At 44.3% G+C, this 22,672-nt stretch overlaps 2 protein-coding genes across 18 annotated transcripts in view; one reads left to right on the forward strand and one right to left on the reverse strand.

Annotated features, from left to right (window-relative positions):
• The window catches only part of LOC120499864 (translation initiation factor IF-2-like), a 42,001-nt gene extending 39,669 nt beyond the window's left edge, over positions 1-2,332 (reverse strand). For 2 of the 5 annotated variants that reach the window (XR_005626983.1, XR_005626984.1), the window contains exons 1-2: positions 2,191-2,332; positions 1,519-1,684 (exon numbers count right to left, since the gene is read on the reverse strand). Coding sequence is in view for 3 of the 5 variants with exons in the window: in XM_039704109.1 (XP_039560043.1) it covers positions 197-885; positions 1,519-1,684; positions 2,054-2,101 (903 nt within the window). In the remaining 2 variants the exon portion in view is untranslated. Of the gene's footprint in view, positions 1-167; positions 886-1,518; positions 1,685-2,053; positions 2,152-2,182 lie in introns of those variants that run through there. The other 3 variants (XM_039704125.1, XM_039704115.1, XM_039704109.1) reach the window with 3 other exon arrangements.
• The window catches only part of KMT2C (lysine methyltransferase 2C), a 189,042-nt gene continuing 167,246 nt past the window's right edge, over positions 877-22,672 (forward strand). For 10 of the 13 annotated variants that reach the window (XM_039703946.1, XM_039703925.1, XM_039704030.1 and 7 more), the window contains exon 1: positions 1,663-1,865. In XM_039703946.1, coding sequence (XP_039559880.1) covers positions 1,690-1,865 — 176 coding nt within the window. In that variant the 5' untranslated portion in view covers positions 1,663-1,689. Of the gene's footprint in view, positions 1,578-1,662; positions 1,866-18,843; positions 19,192-21,946; positions 22,124-22,672 lie in introns of those variants that run through there. The other 3 variants (XM_039703915.1, XM_039703984.1, XM_039704013.1) reach the window with 3 other exon arrangements.

Here is a 22,672-nt window from a genome sequence, read left to right on the forward strand (position 1 = left end):
CCGCTGGAGCCGCTCCCGCCGCGGGCAGCGGAGCGCGCCGGGGCAGCGCCCGGGAGGAAAGTCCGGGGGCGCGGCCGCTTCCTCGCCCCGTGGCCGGACTTTTCTCCGGCTGCGAGGCCGCGGCGCTCCCCCGCCTCCCCTCGGAGCCCGAGTCCCCGCTGGCCTCCGGGACACGTTAAATCCCGTGTAATGAGGCTTAACCCCGCCCCGCAGCCGGGCGGGCAGGCAGCCAGCCAGCCCGGGGAGCCCCCCCCGCCCCGAGCGCCCGCAGCTGTTCCAGCCGGAGCTGCTGGAAAGCGGCCACGCTCCCCAGACTTTGTCTCCCTCGCACACAGCGCTGAACTCTGCTCCCTCCCTCCTTCCCATCCCCCGGGGCGCCCGCGGCTCCCCCCGCCTCCACCGCCCCGAGCCGCAGACGCGCGGAGGGGGAAGGGGGAGCGCTCCCGCCGCCTCCCCGGGGGCTCCGCGGGGCTCGGGGGGAGCGAGCGCCGCCGGGGCGGGCACCGAGCGCTGCGCCCGGAGCCGCGTCCTGCGGAGCGCAGCCCGCGCGCGGGGAGCGGCCGCCGGCATCCCGGAGGGGCTTTTCCTTTTCCACGGGGAAATAAATGAAAAGGAATAACACGGGCGGGGAGAGGGCGGGGGAGCACTGGGGCAGCGGCCGGGGCGCGGTGCGCGGAGCTCCCCGTGGCGCCGCGTCCCGTCCGGGCCCCGCTCCGCGGTTTCGCCGCAGCCCGGCGCGGCCCCAGCCCAGCCCGTGAGGTCGGCGAGGCGGCGGATGGGTGTCTGCGCCGGGGGACGGGCGGTGGGCGGGCGGGGCAGGCGCAGTGTGGGGCCGCGGCAGGGGAGGAGGAGGAGGGCGGTCGGTCGCTGTGTCTATGTGTCGCACTGGCAGGGGGGAAGGGAGTCGGGGAGGCGGGGGTTACACACCAGGGCAGCGCCGGGATCCCTTCTCCACCCCGCGGGGAGGGGGCAGGGCGCCGCCTCCTCCTCCCCCTTCCTCCTCCCCCTTTTTCACCCTTCCTCCTCCTTCTTTCCCCAAAGTTAAACTTCCTGCTCCCGGCCCGGCTGGGAAGGGGACGCGGAGCCCGGCCGGACTCAGCCCCTCGACACACACAACAGCTGGAGCTGTCAAAACTTCCTCCGCTCGGCCTCGGCCCCCGCCGCCTCCGCCGCCGCCGCCCGCTCCTCCTCCGCCCCCGGGGGCTCTGCGCGGGGGGAGGGCGCAGGGCCAGGGTACAATGAAGCGGCGGCCGCCGCAGCCGGGCAGCGCAGCAGCCGGAGCCGCCGCCAGCGCCCGGGGCCTCTGAGCGGGGGCGCCCAGCGGCGGGACCAGCCGCGTCTCTGTCGCTCGCTCTCCTCACCTCCCCCAGCCCCGACAGACCCCGCCGAGCCCGGGGAGGGTGTTATTGTGTGTGAGACCCTTCCTTCCGTCCTCTGCGCTTTCTCTTCGCTCCCCCCCCCCACCCCCCTCCCCTCCTCCTCCTCCTCCTGCTCTCCCCATGCTGCTCCCCCTGCTACCTGTGCTGGTCGGCGGCGGCTGAGGCCAGCGATGCGAGGCGGAGGTGGAGGAGGCGGAGGTGAGGAGGAGAGGAGCCGCGGGAGCAGGAGGAGCATCGGGATCCCCATCACCATCCTCATCTTCATCCTCATCATCATCATCCATGTGTCTCTCTCGTCCTGCTGACTAGGATGTCAACGGAGGACAAGAGTCTGGTGGTGGCGGTGGTGGAGCCGCCTCAGCAGCAGCAGCAGCCCCCCGAGCCTGGAGCTCCCCCCCCAGCAGCAGCAGCAGCAGCCACAGACAAAAGACCTAGGGGCCGGCCTCGCAAAGATGGCGCTTCCCCTTTCCAGAGAGCCAGAAAGAAGTAAGTTCAGCGTTTGTGTGTGCGAGGCAGAGAGGGGCCGGGGCAGGCGGCCAGGCGCAGGCAGAGCTGTCAGTGGAGACTCGCTCCTCGTCGCCCCCTCCCTCTGCCTAATGCCATTTTGAGAAGGGCCCTTCTTTCTTCTCCTCCTCTCCCCTTTGCACTTTCCCCTCCTCCTCCTCCTTTTTCACCTTTGTCTTCCTCCGCCTGCTCTCCCTTTCCCACTTTTCTTTCACCATCTCTATTTCTTTCTTCCCCTCCTTCTTCGGAGTTTCTCTTTGGCTCTTCCCCCTCCACCCTCTTCCTCCTTCTTCCCTTGCCTTTGCACCTTCCCCCTTCTTTTTGGGTCCGTTCCCTTCCAGGACGCTCGGCTGCCTTCAGCGTCGCCTGGGTTGCTCCCTGTGCGCTGCCGGCAGTTCCTCGTCGCTTTCCCTTGTTATGGCCCCCCACTTCCCCTCCTCTTTTTTTTTGGGAAGGGAAACACGGTTCTCGGCGGGGAGGACACCCCCGCACCCCCCGCGCACACGCGGAGTTGAGGCAGGAGTTTCTCGGCGGCGCGGGGGGAGCTGTCAGCGGCCGCCGCACGGAGGGACGCGCCGGCGGGACGGAGCCGGAGCACAACAAACACACGGAGGGAGGGGGCGGAGGATGGCGGGGGGAGCCCGCTCCCTGCCGCTGGCAGCTCTCCCTTCGCCGCCGCCTCTCCTCTCCCCGCCGGGGGCGCGGGCGCTCGCCCGCCCCAGCGCTCCCCCCGCCCCGCCGGGCGCTCCCCGGGGGCCGCCCCGCTCCCCGCAGCCTCGGGCGGGGATCCCGGCGAGCCGAGCCGGGCCGGGCCGGGCAGCGCTGCCCGGGCTGCGCTCGGGGAGAGGCCCTGGAAGCGCCGCTGCCGCGCTGGCTGCGCTCCCCGCGGGTTATTTTTGAGTAGGATGGAGCTTGCCATGGCATAGCTGATGGCAGCGGTAATAGGGCAAAGCTGGGCGGCACGTTGGGCCGGGGAGCGTCAGGAGGTGGCCAGAGCGGCTCCTGAGCCTGTCCGAGCCTCGGGGTGCAGAGGTTGTTGCCTTTGTTTTGCTCCGTTTGACACCGCCGTGTTTGTCCCGGCGCTTCCCTAAACGCCCTCCCCAAACATCGCTGCCGATTTCCGTGCCGGAATCATTTCGGTTGGAAAAGACTTTTAAGGTCAAGCCCGACCATAAGGTCACAGTGGAAGTCCACAACGTGACAAGGGATTCTGCTGGGCTGGACCTAACCAATGCGAAGACCATTCATCTTTTATATGAGTTTGTTTTTACAAATTCACAAATATCCCAGAACAGAACTATAATTTGTTTGGGATACATGATTTTTCGTTCTTCTTGTTTTCATTGATGAGCGTTTACCTGCAAAGGTTTTCATGTCACCTCTGGTTTTGGGGAAGCTGTGTTGTTTACAGCTCCCTCTTTTCATTATCTTATTTTCCTGATAGAATTTTTAATATTGCGGTCGTTGAAAGTAGTTGGCAAACGTACACGTGGTGAAGTTCCTGCATTCATCTCCTTTATGTTTAGTTTGACATACTTTGGTTTTATTTTTACTTACAGAATCCAAACCTTACATAGGAAACCTTTGAATGTTTTTATTTTGAAGGAAATTTTTCTGAAGAAAAATGCAAGTGCAACTGAAATGTACCAGTTTGCACAAAAAACCTAAATAGTGTTACTGTGAAAGTTGACATATCTTGTTAGGCCAGTTTGAGGTTGTGTATGCACTCTTGACGAAAAAAAGTGTGTGTTAAAGAGGTAATTCCTTGCCTTCAGTTAGGTTTTTGGTGTCATGGGACTGTTGTTTAGGTTTAGGGAGAAATACAATATTCCTGTAAAATATGAGCTTTTGCTGATGTGGTTAGAAGTGTTTGTGTAAAAGTGGGAAATTAGCTGAGACAAAAATTGAAATCAATCAGTACTCTTTTTGTTCACGCTCTGATTGTTCCTGGCTCACTTGGTGCTCCCTATCCTGCTGCATCTTTCTGCAAATCCTGTACTTTTGGTAAAGGCATTATGACATAAGTCATAAATGCTTTTGAAACTAGGGTTTTATAAAAAATTATTCTCAAACATGCACAGCATAGGTGTAGACTGGTGGTTTGTAGTTGCATCCATTTTGGGAAGAAAATGGTTTTATTTTGTAAGTTTTCCTTTTTACAAAATACTGATTACAACTAGCCTGGCAAATACAGAAATGAGACAACTAAAGCTATTTTCTATTTTTTCCTTCAGAGTGCTTGGTCCTGTCTTCCTTTTCACTTCTGTGCTTTCCAGTTGGATTAATGTGCCTCATGTAAACCAGATAAAAGAGCATATGTCAGACCATTTTCTGTACTGTAATCACATGTCTAAATCACTATTAGCCAGTCAAATTGTTCAACTGCTTTATCCCATTATAGGAAATGTTCCACTGAATGTTCAGTCTAAGTGCAGTCTAAGTAATGATAAAACGAAGAGCCCTGCATTAAACTGGCAAAGCCAGAACAGAATAATTCCTCAGCTATGGATGCCTCCATTAAACAGCAGTGCCATATTGGAGAGTACTTTGGGTTGGTACTTTACCTTCTTTGAAGGCCATGTTTTTAAGCAAATTTGACGAGTTTAAGCAGACAGATGGAAAACTGCCTTGAATCTGCTCCTGTGAGATGCCAGGGATTCTCAGCTCTTCCCAGGAGCAGGCTTATGTTAAGGGAGGAGAGGGTCCTTCAGTAGGACAGTGCTTGCCCACATCTCATTCTGCTTTTTGCCTGGTTATCAGTAAAAATTCCAGTGGTGCTGTGGACACAGATAAGTACAGGGAACAGTGGAGGCTTCCTGCAGGTGAAGAACTTGGAATTAGTGTCATCAGTACCTACAGAGAGGTACAGATGGTGGAATGTGGTGCTAGAACAGCCTTTTATCATTGTTTGAAGGCTGTAGCTTCATGTAGCACTGTCAGGAGAGTTAATCTTAGGTGAACAGTTCATTTTTATTATTTATATTGTAATTGTGCCTGGAGGCCAGGGCACCATTACACTACACGCAGTACAAATGCATAAGCAAAGGTTGTTCCTGCACAAACAATTTCTTCATTTAAATGTAAAGATAAGACAGCATGTAAATGTAAGAAATGTATTGGGAAAGCACAAGGGAGCTGTGAGAATGCTGTGAGCAAAAGAACATGCAGAAGTTCAAGTACCCTGGCTATCTCGGCATCGGGGAGTGATTCACAGGCATCCGACTTGGAGGATATGTTTAAAGCAGGGGAGCATTGTCACCCTGAGGATTTTCACAGAAAGTTGGTTTCCTGCCTGAACTGCCAGGCCAACACTCCTGTTTTCTTCCTTATGTTTTGACAAGGGGATATCTCAACAGAGCAGCAATTCAAATTTAAGAGGTGAAGCAAGAACAGGCCATGCAGAGCCTTGAAATTTACAGCAAGGAGGTTGTTCATGCTATGGTGCATCAGGAAGAATACAGAAAACTGTAATCAAAGCAGTGAATGAAGAAAATATTTTTGCAGTATTGCCTTTCTGCCTTAAAAGGTAGAAAGACTGAATTTATAGAAGTTGAAAAAAGATAATAAAGTTGCATTACTAAGCTGGGACATGATGGAGAAGAAAGAAGCTTTCGGATGCATGGTTAAAAGAACTCTTGCTAGGATCGTAGAGGGAAAAAAGGAAATTAGGTGCCACCTCACTGTATGGCCTGAAATCTTGGGAACTTAACTCTTGCTTGGATTATACCTCAAGTTCCAGGGTAGGGACCTGAAGGATAGGAATGTGATTGGAAAGAAGTTGTAGAGGAAGAGTTCTAACTGCATGAACAGGTATCAGAATAGTATTGTAAAGGTGAAATAAACATTTTTGTAATAAATTTTAATTAGCAGAGCTTTCTTAATCTCTGCAGGTTATAAGCAGCACAAACAGATGCAGCTTCTTACCAGAATTCAGTAGAAGATTCATTGATTGTGACCCTTTGTAGATCAGTATCTAAGCTCACTTTAAATGTTATTTTCAGCATCCATCAGATCTTGATGTTTGTTATTTTTGCAAATGTGTTTAGTTTAAAGCAGCATATAATAATGCTTTCAAAATTGTGGAGAACATTTTGTGTGTCTTTTTTAATTACTCATGTTTTCATTTCCATAGTAGTTTTTCATTACTTTGGCCAATATAAGTTGCAGTAGGTTTTCAAAGGCCATTGATTTCTCATATGCAGATAGTTTTGAGGACCCTTAAGCATAAGTGTTTTTGCTAGCAAATGATTATTTGAGAATTTTTATCATCATTTTAGTTGCATTTGCATTAGGGTAGGCCAGTATTTAAAGATACCTACTCTCATTTCAAAAGAATCTTAAAGTGTTGGATGGAGCTTTATAGCTCAGCTGTGTTTCTTTAGTTCATCACACACCTTCTGTGTGATACTTGTGTCTTCACTTGCCTGCCCTTTTCTCAATTCAAAATTTAACATTTGCAAATGGAAGATGTATGTTGTGTTGTAGAATAAAAATGTTCCTAAACAAGATCACAGTCAGGGGAGGTCATCCCTTCCTGGCAAGACAGAGGTTTTTTTGATGGACAAGCTTTGTACAACCATTGCACAGCAAAGGGTTAATGTATTAAAGCAAACACTGGCCTCTACAAGCCACGTGTATCAAACTGTTTGGCCAAAAGCCAGAAGGCACATAGTGGAACACAGAGTGAGGAGGAGATGAGGTGTGAGGATTGAAGCTGGCTCTGTGCAGAACAGGGCTGAGCTTTGTGCCATTTTCTTCAGCAGCCCATGTTCTGTGACTTCCTCCACCGTATTTGAATTACCAAGCAATTCCCCAACTGCTTTGTGTATTTTTTGCACAGGAGCCTGGCTCACAGTGCTCAGGAGGTGAATGATATCTGTATTAATCTTCAGATTTTCAGTTCTCGATAATTGCTTGTGTGATGGATAGGGTTTATAGAATTGTTTTGCCACAAAATTATTAAAATACGGATTTATGTAGAGTCTTGTGTCTTAAGGGTGAGTGAAGTTAAGCTGAATGCTGGAAATAGATGCAGTTTCCCCAATTTGAAACAGACTTGCTGTGAAGGACTCTTCAGGACTTTTTTTTTTTAACATTTCAGTTGTTAGTTTCTCTATGTTTGTATTTAATGATACATTGAACTTCTGTAGCACTTGTCATGCGAGGACTTCCAAGAGCTGTCAGACAGATCAAGTGTGATGGCTGTCTGAAATCTCAGCATATTGGTCATGAGGAATGTCTTGCCCAGTCTCTTGGTTGCTACTCTGAGCCATCCACACACCAGACATCTCTTCATCCTGTGTGCAGTGACACTGGAGACTTTTCCCAGCTTAAAACAATAAAAACAGTTCCATTTTCTTGGCTTTGCTTGTGGATTTTTTTTTTCTTGTTAGCATGTTAACTCCTACTAACTTCTTGTCATTGTTCTTTCATAAGATAAGTAATTGGAAATGGACATTTCTATTCTTTGTCATCATTTCAGCTCAGAGATGGTTTTCCAAGGCAGTTGGCTTGCTGAGAATAGGTGAACTCTGCCTTTCTCAGGCTGGAGTTGTTTTTAACTCCTTGCACCACAGCAATACTGGAGGGGTAGCAGGGTTATGTATTACCTGGGAAAATAGAATTTCCTTATCCACCACTAATGATCACTCCCTTACACAGTGTTGTTATACACGAATGCTGTGAAATTCGCTTTTCGAGAAATGCACACAAAAATGTTATTAATTGCTAAATAATCAGGTGACTGACAGTTATTGTTATACACGAATGCTGTGAAATTTGCTTTTTGAGAAATGCTGTCATAGGCACACAAAAATGTTATTAATTGCTAAATAATCAGGTGACTGACAGTTCCAGGAAATATTGAAAGCTTTTCTCCTATGTTTAATATATATTTGATCACCAGTTCATACAATCTGCATGGTTCACATAGTTTGGAGTTCCAGGAAATATTGAAAGTTTTCTCCTGTGTTTAATATATTTGATCACCAGTTCATACAATCTGCATGGTTCACATAGTTTGGATATATACAGAGGAGCAAGATTTTACTACTTTTTTTTGCTTGTAACTTGTACTTTTCATAACTTGTACTGAATTCTGCATTTTTTTTAATATTTTTTTTCCCCACTGGAAGGATGGCACTAGACAGTGCTGTTCATGCCATTCCTCTGTTACTCAAAGTAACTTTGGGCACTTGTTTCAAGAACTACCCTGAGTAAATTCTTCTAACAGCACTGTTGCTTTTGAAAGCAAGTAAGACAAAGCAGGAAAACCCTTATAACCTAGGATATTTATTACTTAAAGAAACATAGGCTGTGAGTGTGTGGAGTGCATCAGGTGGTTATTTTCCCCAACCACCATAAATCTTAAGCTGGTTCTGGCAGCGAAAAGGAGCAGCAGCTCTGCCCTCCCTCTGCTACCAGCTGTTTGTTCTCTCCCCTGTGCTGACCCAGGCACTTGTGGTGAGCTGGGCTGGGAAACTGAGCTGGGCTAGGACTAACCTGGCAAAGAAACGTGTTTGTGATAGCACGAGGGAGGAGGAGGAGGAGGCCAGAGCAAGGGCCAGGCTGCGGCTCTTGGCAGCACCGCGCTCTGCGAAGGGGCAGCCTCGGCTCTCTGAAATTTGGGGGATTTTGGTTCCCAGGCTGACTCCTTTGAGCTTTCCAGCACAGGAGGAAATTGAGGAGATGGAGGTTTTTACAGGCTGGTTGTGCAAGAAGAAATGGTGATGTTGAGAGGGTTCTTCACAGCTTATAGATGGAGGAGTTGTTCTCGTCTTCCTTGCCTCAGACGTTGGCATTGATTAAATGAGGAGTTTCAGTTCTCAGTTTGATCCTGGGAGTCGTTCTTAAACTGAGTATTTAAAGCACCCTCAAATAACAATGTAAGTAAAATATTTTATGTTAATAAATATGTTATAACAATAATTTCTAGTATCCCGGAAGCTGCTTCCTACAAGTATATCAATATTATTATTGATTATAATTATAATGAAATTAAATGAGATCTTGCTTCTATCAGGATATTTTTGCCTTTTGCTTTTTTATTGGGAAGTATTTTTACTAAATCACACGTGCACCCAATCCTATTGCCAGCCATTCCCATATAAATTTATAATTACTCATTTTCAGCGCTGTATTTATCAGCATTCTAATTGCTTTCCTTGAAGAAGCTGCTGGAAGCACTGTCAAACTAGGATGTTTCCACCCAGACTTTTGGCATTGGGTAGGGGGAGGGAAAAAGAGGACTTTTTCTCTTCTACTGCGTTATTACTGAAAATAAAGTCTTGCCAAAACTAGTTTTAATGAGGCTCTCAAGAAAAAAAAAAAAAACAGCTTTAGAAAAAAATTACCATTTTTTTACTTTGCCTATTCTTTGCCTATTATATATTTATATTCTTGGAGCATGTGCACTTGAGTTGCTTGTATGGCACAGTAAGATAAAAGGGATTTTTGGTAGTGAAGATGTGGTACAAATGTGCAGTCTCTGCCTAAACATTTACTGACATCTGGGTGGGTCTTAGTGATGTGAGTCTGGAAGCTGTAGCTAATCCAGAATGACTTCTGGAGCATCCCAGTGTTCATGGAACCTGGATGTTCCAATAATGGTGTCATACCCTGCTCTCTGCCTAGACTGTCTGCAGTGTTCTTGGGGCTCAAGAGAACAGGACAGGACAGGATGGCTCCATATTGTTGCTAATAAAAAGAGGAGTAATTCTGTCTTAAAATTTGGGAGATTTATTAGTAGGCCATTTAATAAACCCAGAATGTGAATTATTCAGGGTTCTTTTTCCTGAAGTGTGAAGCTCAAAAGCACAATGAAATTATTTTAAATAAAAGGAATATTTAGTTTTCCTCTATCAGCAGAGATAAATGGAACTGTATGGCCAAAAAAGACTTGAGGGTGATCTTGCCCATCTTTCTGTGTGTTGTGTATCTGTTCCATTTCTGACAAATGGTTCTCTGACTTGTTTTTGAAGTATTTAGTGAATGCAGTTCCTCTGTATCTCTAGGCAGTTGGTTTCAGTAACTAATTTTGTGTAGCATAAAATAAATATTCTTTACTGCTGATTAAACCAGTTTTGTCTTGTATTACACACAGCTAAGACTCCACAGCTGAAATGGAGAACAATTTTTATACAAAACTTTTTCAGGTGATTGTCTCCTTTGTTCTGCACTGAACCAGCTTAACCTCCTTAGCAACATAATATTGATTTAACTGATTTATCCTTCAAAAGATTGCTAATCTTTATTAAGTTTCTCTTGGTTGATATGAGCCACTTCTCAATTTAACAGAATGATTTTTCTTAAGAGCTTGTCATCAAAAATACTTGTAGCCCCTGCTTCTGCCATGTCTTGTATGTAACTCTCCTGTGTGTGTCAATGTCCTCATGCAGGTCCTGGAGGAAGGGACTTTCTTGCAATGTTCATCCACATGGATTGAAAAGAATTTGCAAATAAAAACCCTCTGGGTGCCATAGCTCATTGTTGCCAGCCTCTCTTAGGGCACTTTTACCAGGACTGTATTAGGGAAGATGATTGCTCATAGCTTAGAGATGACTTCTGTTTCTTAAGCATTGTGTGAAATTCTTCCAGTCCTGCTGACTTGAATTTCTCTGATTATTTAGTCTAGCAACAAAATTAGTTTCTAGTATTAGCTACAATAAATCTGTTTTATGAAGGCTAAAATACAGAAAATGGCATTTGAGTCTGTTTTGTTATCCGTTTGTTCTTTCTAAACACTGTTTGTACAGACTTTTGTGTTTTACTTCTTACTTCTAAAATATTTCTGAAAGTTTGTTTGCCTTTTATACTGCACAGTGGTAATACTGCATGCTGTGCTTTTATCTCTTCTGATTTTTATCCCTGACAGTTTATGCTGTTCCTTTATATTCATTAAAATGCCCTTGTTTCCATTCCTAATATGATTCTTTCTAGTTTCAGACCCTTATTACTGGCTGCTTTTATGTAGCCTGTATTGTTCATATACATTTCCTATCTCTCCCCTGCTTTGGAATACTTTGCCATTGTGCACATTCCAGTACAATAACTGCCAGTGCTCCTTTAAATTGTAGTCTCAAGAGATTCTAGCAACAAGTTCAAAGAGTTTGTTGAAATTTGCTTTTCTCCTTTCAGTTAATTGAAGATAAAAACTTGCTCTCCCTCTCTGCTGCTCTCGCTTTCCCCCTTCCTTGGCACAGCGAGTGCTTCTCGTTACCACTTCCAGCCAAATCACTGTACACATTGAGATGTTTAAAATGGAGCCTGCCCTAATAGAGTGAAGTGTGAAGTAACTGCTCTTCTGGCACCCTCAACTTTGTGAAACAGTTGTCCTCAGCGTTTTCACAAACATGTTGGGCTGTTTGTTCTGATATTTTGGTTTTCTATTAGACGTATGGATGATGAAGGCCTCCTCTTACCCTCTGAGATACGTGCTCTGAAAACTTCTGCTAGCTGATTCCAAAGCCTCAGCAGCTTCCTCAGATTTATATCTCCCAGCCTTCCCAGTTCCTTTTTCCCCTAGTTCCCCTTCTCTGTTGCTTATGTGTTTGTTTCACCTCCAGCTTTTTTCCTTCTCTGTTTTTTTTTTCTTTGTAATAAAAGCAAGTGACTATTTTTTTCTTACCATGGCCCACTGAACTGGATAAGACTAGAACTTAGAAATGGGCCAGATGCTTTTCGTTGTGAGAAAAAGCTTGGAAAAGGGAATTTTGAAATAAAAAATAACTGATCATTTCAGTTTCATTAAATTTTTCCATTTCTAAGAGGGGCTAATTTGTGGCTGTGCTTGTTTTGTGTGGATGAGGGGCATGGCTGTAGCCAGCAATAGTGTTCTGGCACATGAAGCACTCATCTTCTTGTCCATGGTTGTGAAAATCCCAGCAGGGAATGTTTGGAGCTGCTGGACACTGTTGTCCCCAGCGTTGTCTCTGCTGTCACACGCTTCCAGTGGTTGCTCATCCATTCTGCCAAACAGTTCTCAAGGCTGGCCCAAGGTTTCCTGTGGTCCCCACGCTGTTCCCAGCACAGTTTGTGTGTGGCTGCTTTGTGTGGGAGTTTGGGAATTAGATAGTGTGGATGGAAGCTGTCCTGTGCTTGTCAGCCTCAAGGCCACCACCACCAACTACCTTTCATGTTCTGGTATAACCATAACTGGATTTGTTTTGTTCTTTCAAGGAGGAATTCAATCAAACTGATAGAATTCTCATCAGTTTCACTTCCAGCCTCCTGGGCAAACAGTGTGCCACAGTTAATGTTCTCTAACCCATAGGGATGTGGGTTTAGGAGGAACAGCTCACTGCAGAATTGCTCTAGAGGGAGCAGAGGAGATGGGATGAGGCTCTGGGAAATGCTGGATTTCAGTGCTACTTCAGGCTTCTCACACACAATGTTTCCTGGTTCATCTTTTGAGTAATTAACCTTGCACCAGGCATCCTGGTAGAGATCTATACAAAGGAAAGTGCAAAACACATTTGGCAGGAGTTCTAATTTATATTTCTGCCTGTGTCCTCCAGAAACCGTTTAGGAGGGATCTGGGCCCAGAAATGGGATGGTAACTCAAGAAATAAATTATCTATAAGCAAAATTATTTAAAGAAATAATCTTTGAGCTCTTTCATGTACCACTAAGGGCTGGCTCATGTCTGGCTATGCTGTTGTCTCTTTCTTTAATGGAATGGCAGCGTAGTCTTTGTCTTGTGGTATGCTGTGAGCAGCTTGGAAATACACTAATTTCAAATGTATTAGTTGGTAAAGAATAATATAAAAGCTTGGTAAACTCACATTTCATGTGCTGTCTATGTGGTCTTCTCAGACAAGGATGTATTGGTAGAGCAGAACAGAGAAAGTACTGTTGGTTGTGAACCTACTTTATGGACAAGCAGAAAATCTTGATCTCAAGGCTTGTTAACCAGATGCTGTCAGAGGGGGTTTTAAATTACTGATAATGCAAATAAATATTTGTTTAAGAATATTTTCAGCTTTTTTTTTTATTCACGTGTCTTTTTTCATTTTACTTGCTTTGGACTGTCTTGATAGAAAAAAAATAACCAGTTTTAATTCATGTGTCTCTTTTCATTTTACTTGCTTTGGACTGTCTTGATAGAAAAAAAATAACCAGTTTTTACATTGTTAGCTTGATCATGTTATTTTAAAGGCTTTTTTAGACCAATGAGAGTTTCTTGTCTATACTTAGTTAACATGCTCACACTTAGAAAAAGTGAAGTCATAATTGTCTTGGACATGTTTAAACTTGAGTTGAAGCTTGGGCTCTCAGCTATTCCATATCTTCTCAGATGCACTGTTTTCCTCATGTGGCTAGAATTTGGAAAAGTGTTGTGATAGACATCTGTTAGCTGGCTTTTATCTAAAGACTATAAATGTTGTTCAATTAAGTTGTTAAATATTTCTGGGAGTTTCTGTCTCTCTTTTGTTTTTCTCTTTTCTTTTTGTCCCCTAGTGTGTAGCCTGAACTGAACCTGGGGAATTTATATCTGCATGGATGTGACCACGTCATGTGGTGTGGGAGCATATTCTATAACAGCTATTAGTAATGGGCCTTGGGGACAGGGCAGGGGCTGAATTCTAGCTCCTGTAGTCATGCTACCTAGGTTTCTTTTTTTGGAGCATTGTGATGGTTTCTGTCTGAATTGTTTTCTTTCAAAACTTGAAAGGAATAATTATATTTATTGTACTATTCTAAAGGAGCTTACTAATGAAAGGAGGAAGTGTTTTTAAGTTCTGCAGAGATCCTTATGCTTAGTCAGAAGAATGAAGTAGTTATCTCTGAAATGCAATTCAGATGGACTGGGGTCTGGGCAGGGGCAGTCTAATAGGAAATACTAAACAAAGGTGTTTAGGTGTGATTTAGCTTGTCTGAATATCACCTTTATGCCCTGATCTCTGTTGTCTGTAGTTGGCATAAGTTATTTCAAATAGGGTCCCCCCACTGGATTTCAGCACTGTGTGTAATTACACAGTTATGTAAACAACGATTTGAAATTCAAAATATTTTTAAACAGTTTTGGGAACTGACTCTGACCAGCTTTGAGGAGGAGGTTGGACTGGCTGACCTCGGAGGTCTTTTCCAACCTGAGTGACTGTGTGATCCTATTCCATGAGCATCCCTTCTGATGGTGATGTCCATTATTTCTGTGGTACCCATGGCTTTTACACAGTGAATGATGTGTAATAACTTTTATTTCCTAGATGGTGTTTTCCTGTATTGTTTATGGAAAGGAAAATAGTTTACTCAATCTCTTTGTTTCATTGTCTGTGCTTCTTATTTCCTTTGTCACTTGATACTTGCTTTATCTATTAATCTGTGTGATTCCACATATACTAAATAAATTATTACTTCCTTACACATTGGGATTGTTTTTTTCAGAAATGGTGTCACCTGGCATGCCAGATTTTCTTTTTAAAAAGTAGATTTAAAACTTTATCTGCTAGAAAAGGGTAGGGCTATTTTGATTACGTTAAAGCAAATATGTCAGAATTTATATTCTCACTGGATTTCCATCATGCATTGTTGAAAACAGTTTGGTCCTGCCTGTGCTAGCAGCTAACAATGCATGTCACTAGCAATGAGTCATTTTCTGATGGCCTGGGAGTGTTCAGGTATTTCTGGGTTTTGCCTCTTCCAATATTGCATTTTCTTTTGAACTTGTGGTTTTTATATTGCTTTTTAGTACTCTCTGAATTTATTTGCTCATCTCTTTTTTCTTTTTTTTTTTTGTGATAAAATTTTCATCAAGAACTCCAGTGACAGGACAAGGGGAAATGGCTTCACACTGTCAGAGTGCAGGTTTAGATCAGATTTGTTAGGAACAAATTCTTTGCTGTGAGCGTGGTGAGGCACTGGAACAGGTTGCCCAGACAAGCTGTGGATGCCCCATCCCTGTAAGTGTTCCTGGCCAGGCTGGATGGGGCTTGGAGCAGCCTGGGATAATGGAAGGTGTCCCTGCCCATGGCAGGGGGGTTGGAAATTATATTTGCCAGACCTTGCCGGTCAAAACCATGAGAAAAGACAGAATGTGATGCTTTCTTTATAAAGCTATTTTAATTACCTGACTTACATTGCTGTTCAATTTTGGTTTCTAAAAGCAAGCTTGCTAGATATGGCATCTTAGATGTAATGGCTTTAAATTGAATTTATCACAGTATGTTAATGTGGGTATGCAGTTAATACACGATTCTTGGCTGTGTGACGTGCTGCCAACCTGTCTTTGGGTCTAGATATGATCTGGTTTATGCTCACAAGAAGAGAGAGGAAATAGACTGTTTGGAACTGGTTTAGAACCTTTTTTTCATTTTATTTTTTACTCTTAGAAATGAAGTCTATCTCTAGAGAATGTTGTAGTACAGGTTAGAAACGAAGAACTTCCAAACCCCTTCAAATGCATTAAAAAAAGGAGTCAGTCTTCTGTTTAATCCTTTGGCATGGATATTGGAATTTACGGAGAAATTATTCACAGAAGAGGATGGTTTGAGTTGCTATGTAGCATGGTAGCATAAAGGGATGCTAGAAGGTAAAATGCCTTTACATTTCAGTAGAATTGCCAGGCTAAGGAGAAATATTTGCATTTTCTGCTGTTGTCCTTTTGTAGCTCAGTACTTAGCGCTTAATCTCAAGTTGTTACAACTGTAATATTTTTAGAAACCCATTGAATATTTTGGAAATAGCAGGTCGGCAGGAGTTGAGGAAAATGTTTAGGAAAGACAAACACATTTTTGAGCTTCTCAGTGTATCTGTCTTTACATTTTAAAATCAATGAAGTAACAGATCAAATCTATGACCCAGTTAGAGTAACCAAGTAATACTTCTGTTGAGAAGCCCATGTCTTTTATTTGTATATGTGTTCCATCTAAAATTTTGATAGGAATATATTGGAATTGGTGACTTGTTTGTTTCTGAATTTCTCTTGGTTGCTGTGAAGAAACATTCTCTCAAAGTTAGGAATGTAAACAGGGCCTATCACAAACAGATAGGGCTGCTTTGCTCAATGTGTCTTGATTCACTCAAGAGTGGCATCCTTGAGTTAATCAATTTGAGCTTGGAAGAAAACAGTCCACCATATGTATAGACATAAGTTTTTATCTTAATCATTAAATCTATCACTTCTGTTGCTTATTAAAAAAAAAAAAAGTCTGAGGAGAGACGACTGGTCCCATTTTTCCCATGTACATTTTCTTGGCAGAAGCACTGGCATAAACACTTCCTGCCTTGCCATTATGGTGACACACGTTTGTGGAGATGTGTGAATCAGGGCAGGGAGCTGCTGCAGACACAATTGCTTTGCCTTTTCTCAGTGTCCAGCCCTGCTGCTTCTTGCTGGGTTGCCCTGTAGCAGGTTTGGTCCATGTGTCTGGTTCACAATCCAACCTTCAGCTGAATGGGAACAGTTCCGAGGCTGGGAGGAAGAGGTGTGGGGTGGGATCAGCTTCCATTGGAGCTGCTGCTGAACATATAATCCTACTGCGTGCAATTTATGGGCAGTTTGTGTGGAGAAGTGGTAATCAGTCAACATGGCTGGTGTTGGACCACATCTGACTGTGCTGTAGTAAAATTACACTTTTTCCTTCCTGAGATTTTTATGGCAATTTATGTGCTCTTACAGTAAAATAACTAATTGTCACCCTTTGATGTGAGAGAAGATACATCCCCAAAGAAGGGGAAGAACAAGGCCAGCTAAAATGGCTTCATACCTGTTAGCTTGGATCTTGGGCCACATGAACAGAAATGAAAAATACTGAGAGTAATTTATTATTATTATTTTAACCAGCTGTTGCTAAATTAGAACTTGTTTGTGCTAGCATACTTAAACTTGTCAGGTGACCCATTACCTTCTAGTAATAGGTTGGAACCTAAAGTTTTTAACAGTGTAACATGTGAAACATCTGCAGTTTTAAGGTGCAGCAGCACAGACAGTGATGTGAATTGATGGAGGGTCACTCATGCTGCAGGGCTGTCACCTGGAATGGTGGCACTCCAGGGTTGTGGTGGAAGCTCATGAAAAAAGGCAGTTATGGGATAGATGCCACATGGGAAACTTGGTATTCCAGGCTTGCTTAACCTACTGACCCTAAACACTCCTTTTATTTAATACGGTTTGGAGAACACACAGCTTCTGTCTGCTCTTTGATATCTTCTTTGCTTGAAGAGGAGCTTACTTTAGTTGATCTGAGAATTATTGGTTAGAAAAGTGTTTAAACTCAGCAGAGAGGGATGTCCAAGAGAGGCTTGTCCTGGCTGAACCTGGAGGACTGTGAGTGTGAAAGGGAATAGGCAAAGTGATCAATGGCTCACTAGGGGCGTTGCAATTCACCACTTGGTTGGACCAAAGCAACCAACCCTCACTGCAAAATAAACCCCTGACATTCCCCATCTCAGCTAAGGTTTGGAATAACATATTTAACCTTCTCATTGCAGCAGAATGAGTGTGCTAATACATGTGGTTACAGAGATGTGCTGATAAGCCAGAGCTTGATAGCACCTTGTAGCCAAATATATTTATGAGTCCGTACCTGTACTAACATGGCACAATGGCTCTTATACAATAGTTACTTGTTTCAGAGTAAACACCTGGAGATTTTTTCATGTGAGTGCTTTCATTTTAAAATTTTATCTTCATCTTTGCAGAATGTGTTTGATAAAAAACTTTCCTGTAGGCTGGGCACCTAGAACATGTTCCAGTTGAAAATGGAAGGAGAGGCAGCATTGGTCCACTCCCTCTACCTGGGTAGATGCCATTCTGTGAATCAGTGTGGGATTTTGGGTTTGTTTTGTTCAGTCTTAGAGGTGAAATGATATCTTTGAGTTCCTAGGTGCGTTTATTGAGAATTTCTCTAACTAGTACTCATAAGGCAATACTGAACTTACTTGCTTGTCCACAACAGATGGTGCCCAAGATTAACTATGTCCAGCTGCAGCTCGGTGTGACAGAAGACAATTTGATAAGAAAAAAATACCAAGATGAGTGAGAAAATAGAGGTGATGCATGGTCTTACTTTGTTTGGCAGACAAGTCAGATTATTGTTGTCAACGTGTCAACCTGAGTCTTGCAGATGTCTGATAGTTAAGCAAATTTTAAGAAAACTTGAAATTGACAGAAGCAAAGCATTACCCAACAGCTCCTTCAGGGTTTTTGTGTGAAGGGAAGTTGAAGAAAGGTAGTTGCATTACTGCTCAAATTGGCAGGACCCATTGGTTTGCAAGTATCTATCGATGCAAGTGAAGTGACACTTGCGTAATGTTTTCTTGATTTGTTTTTCTCTCTGTAGGAGAATAAAATTGGCAGGGAGCTTTTGGAGGATTAGGAAAGAGCCATTTGTAGATGGACATTTGTCAAGCTTTGCTTTCCTAGCTTGTCCATTCCAGATTGTTTTGGAGAAGTGTAGAGCAGCCTGGAAAGCATTGGGGGAGAGAAAAAAAAAGAAAACTAAAGCATAAAACACTAACTAAAACCACAAAATTAAACACTAAGAAGTTTCACCTCAACATGAGGAAGAACTACTTTATGTTCAGAGTGGAAGAGGCTGCCCAGGGAAGTCACGGAGTCATTCCAGACCCACCTGGGCGCGTTCCTGTGTCACCTGCTCCAGGTGACCCTGCCTTGGCCGGGGCTTGAAGTTGATATCCAACTCAAAGAGTCCTGTGATTCTGTGGAAAAAGAGGAAAAAATAAAAAAAAAAGGCGATCCCCGGAGTCCCACGATAACCTTTCACGCGTGAAACCCTGCTTTTCCCGGAGCAGCCCCAGCAGCCGAGGAGGGGCCGCCAGGAAAGCGGCCGGGCGTCTATGGAAACGTAACTTTTGGTTGCGCCGCTTTGTTAAATGGAAAAGTGCGGGCGTGGGGGGAAGGGAGCGGGAGCGCTGCCGCCCGCCGCGCTCGGAGCCCGCTCCCGGGCAGCCCCGGGGGAGCGGCCGGGCGCCGCCGCGCTCGGGGCCCGCTTCGCCCCGGCGGCGGCCCCAGCCTGGTTCGGGGAGGATCCCGGAGCCGAAGTTCCGCGGCGATCGGGGCTGTGGCGCATCGCTCCCCGGCGGCGCCGCCATGGGGGGGGCCCTGTAGAGCCGCCCGAGGCCCCGGGGCAGCGGCCGGGGGAGCGCCGAGCGAGCGGCACGAACATGGCAGACCGCGGGCAGCGCTGAGCATCGCCGTCTCCGCTGCGCGCCGGGCTCGGGCCCTGGCATGTAAATAACTTCTCTTCCCTCCGGATCGCACCGGGTGCCAGCCCCTCCATTTTCCAGAGGGGATTTGCGAGCGGTTCCGCGGCGCTGGGCGATGTCGCGCAGAGCCAGTTCGCCGGGGGTGAGTACGGCTGGCGCTGAACTTCTTTGTATGGAGGGCAGGCGGTGACAGCGGGAAGGGGCTCCCCGGGGACCGGGGACCCGCCGGGACCGGGCGGCAAACTTGGCGTGGGGACTGGGCGCCGCTGACACTCGGCACGGCGGATTCGACGCCGTTGGGTCAAAAAAAAAAAAACCCCAAAAAAAAAAAACCCGGACCCGTGTCCAGACGTGGGTGTAGAGGTTCAAGTTACACGCTGGCTGGAGAATCGGCGGCCGTTTACAAAATAAAAATAAGGAGAAGGAGGGTGGTGGGTGGGAGAAAGAGCCACAAAAGCCCCGCTCGCTCTGACCCGGGCATCCGGTCAGCGCTGCCCCGGGTACACCTACACACGTGTGCCCGCAGATATTCTGTAAAAAATACGACTTTATATGGATACCTCTAGCACAACTATTTATTTTTCCTTTTTTTTTTTTTTTTTTTTTTCCTTTTCCTGTGAAAAAAGCGGGGGGGGGGAAGTGCCCGCAGATATTCTGTAAGAAATACGACTTACCTCTAGCACAACTATTTATTTTTCCTTTTTTTTTTTTTTTTTTTTTTTTTTTTTTTTTTTTTTTTGGTCACTTCCTGATGTAAATACTGGAGAGATGGAAAATGGAGATAGGGTTAATTTTTCTTTAATATTTTGGAGTATTCCGTGCACGCTATTTTTGAAGAACGTGCCATTTTAATTTTGCATGCTTTCAAAGCATACCTTTATAGTGTTGATTTTAGGTGATCCTCCCCCTGTTTTAAACTGTAGTTCTAAACTAAGAGAGAAAAAGAAAAACACTTTAAAAAATAAAAAATGTTTCTGGCGCATAATGGATGGTCAGACCATCATATATGATGATTTTGTGTGAGCAAATAGGTCATAAGTCAAAGTAAGTGTTATGTAACTGGCTGGCTTTAACAAACTTGGTACAACTGTAAAAAAAAAAGTCTATTTCTTTTTTTTTATTTTTATTTGGGCACTAGGAGAGGCTAGCTACCCCTTTTTCCAGTGGCCTTACTTTGTAGCAGGTTGATTAAAAAAAACCTACCCAACATAACAACCTATGCTTTCAAGATATGAACCAGTTAATTTGTGTAGTGTTTTGTATTTTCATGAAAAACTTCTTCGGTCATTCTGGATACTAAACACTACACACCAGTAAATCATTAGTTAACACTCTAACTGGATTCTTACATAATTGAAAAACGTTCCTGAGTTAGTTTAGATTTTTGTTTAACTTAATTTTTTTTTCTTAGAATAGTGTTATTTGGCGTAGAGCTGTTGAAAGATCTGAAGATCAGTATGAAAATGGTTTGAGGCTTTTTCATGTGAAGAAATAAAGCAGTAGTGGGTTTGTACTCCTGTAGCAAAACTGAAACAACTGGGCAGACATTTAAGGGTTCTCAGTGACTCTGTGCAGTGCTGGGTATTGAAGTACACCCAGCTCCTGAGCTGGAGGTTATGTGCAGGGGTCTTTGTGCTGTGTGTACATCGTGGTGATGGTCGTGTGTGCTGTTTGATGCTCCTGCACAATAAAGTCCACTTGCTACAGAAAATAACTGCAGCTTCCAGACTGCTGAGTGGAAATATTTTAACCATCTACTTGTAAGATAGAAGCAGGAGACAAGATAGACTTTTTTTTCTCATTGCTGTGTGGTTAGCTGCTTTTAAGTGCTATTCAGTAACTTCACTGATGACTACTGTACATTTGTTTTTAAAGGGTTTGGTTATGCATCTTTTACTACTTTATTGTAAATTGCCTTTCTTTTGAGAATATACTCGGCGTTCAGGTATCTGTAGTTTTTAGTTCCTTGCCTCACAGGTCTTTTTAAACTGTTTTATGACTCTTCTTTTGTTTTGTCCATTCTATGCAAAGTAATATCTAATATTCTGCCAGCATTAAATATAGATGTTTTTAAGTGAAAATATTTTTGTTTTGGTAGGAATAGTATTTAATTTTACATAATTATTTTGTCAGACTCTGTTGACTTATATTTTTTTCTCCTTGCCTTTTTTTTCCTTTTTTATTTTTTTTTCTGTATTATTCTCTTCTAAGCAGAAACTCCAGCAGAGTTTTGGCAAAATGTTCTTTGGAAGCTTTTTTTTTTGGAGGGGAGGACACAGGGGGTGATATTATTGTAATTTACATAATATACCAGTAGAAAGTAGTTGCATCATGTACAGTTTCTTAATGTGACTGTTCATTGGACTTGCCTGAAAATGATCTCTTAAGGGTAAATGGCTGAGCAGAAATTAAAAGCAGCCATGTATTTGTTTCTCCTTTTGTTTTTAGCTAAAAGGACTATTCAATATGTGCTTTACGTGAATTTCCAGACTTACTGTATTTTATTTATTCAGCTATTTAAAAATAATGGTTAAAGTATTCTTTTCTCATCGCTGCTGTCAAATCTTACGGCTTTGCAATTCTGGTTTCCTGTTCGGAAAGTGTGGATAGAAAACTCTTAGTATGGAGGAATATGTACTTGGTGTATAAAATTTAGTATAAAACACACATCCCAAGAGCATGGGGGACTGGCTCTGGAGTGTTGTCAAAAACATACTCTAAAAAAGCTGAAATACACTATTTCGTTCTATTTGGGCAGATCCAATTTTAGGAATTACTAAAGCTCCTGGGACAGGGGGTGTTTGAAGAAGTACTAAAATCCAGTTTGACAGTGGGCCTTCAGAGCTAGTCTTTTATAATTCTGTCTTTCCTCTGTGAAATCCTTTTGGCATGTTGAGGTTCTCTGGCAGGATCCCAGCGTGTGATATCACAGATATCAGATGTCTTCTTGCGATTCATGGCATTTGCTGCGCCGCGCTGGTGCTCCCTGGGACGGCCGAGGTGAACCAGGAAATGTCACGGAAATTCGGTGGGGAAAGCGTGGCAGAGGAGCTGTCACGTGGCTTTGGGAATAGGTGAGCGCCTTCTGTTTGACAGCGTTCACGTCTTTGTGTTTGGTAATCTGATGTGGAATGTATTCAGCAAACAGATGAGTCTTTTAGTGGTCTTGACAGATTTTTTTTATTTTTTTTTTCCTCCTGACATCTCAGATGGAGCTGAGTGGCGAAACATCACAGTTAAGCTTTGTCCTTTGGAAATATCTTTGATTAAATAAAAATGGAGCGCAATTATATGTGGCCTTTCTCGTTAAATTTTTTTTTTCATCTCAGTGTTGAGGTCCAAAGCCAGGCACAAGCATAGATGATATCATCATTTGGAGGATATTTGGCTCCTCCATAAGGTCTGTTGGAAGTTAGTCATAGCACTCTGCGTTTCTGTCTGTCTCTTCAGGGAAGTCTCCCTCTTGTTTGTACTCACTGGAGAAATGTTACACAGAAGTGTGGCTTGTGCTGATGGTGCTTTTGTAATACAGCTCGGAAATAAAAGATTTCACGCTGGCCTCTTTGTCCCATGATTTCGTCCTGATTTCCAAACATTGAAAGGTGAATTCTTGTGTAATGTTA

This window comes from Passer montanus, unplaced genomic scaffold (assembly GCF_014805655.1).
Source record: "Passer montanus isolate IOZ18808 unplaced genomic scaffold, ASM1480565v1 scaffold10, whole genome shotgun sequence".
Classification (NCBI taxonomy): domain Eukaryota; kingdom Metazoa; phylum Chordata; class Aves; order Passeriformes; family Passeridae; genus Passer; species Passer montanus.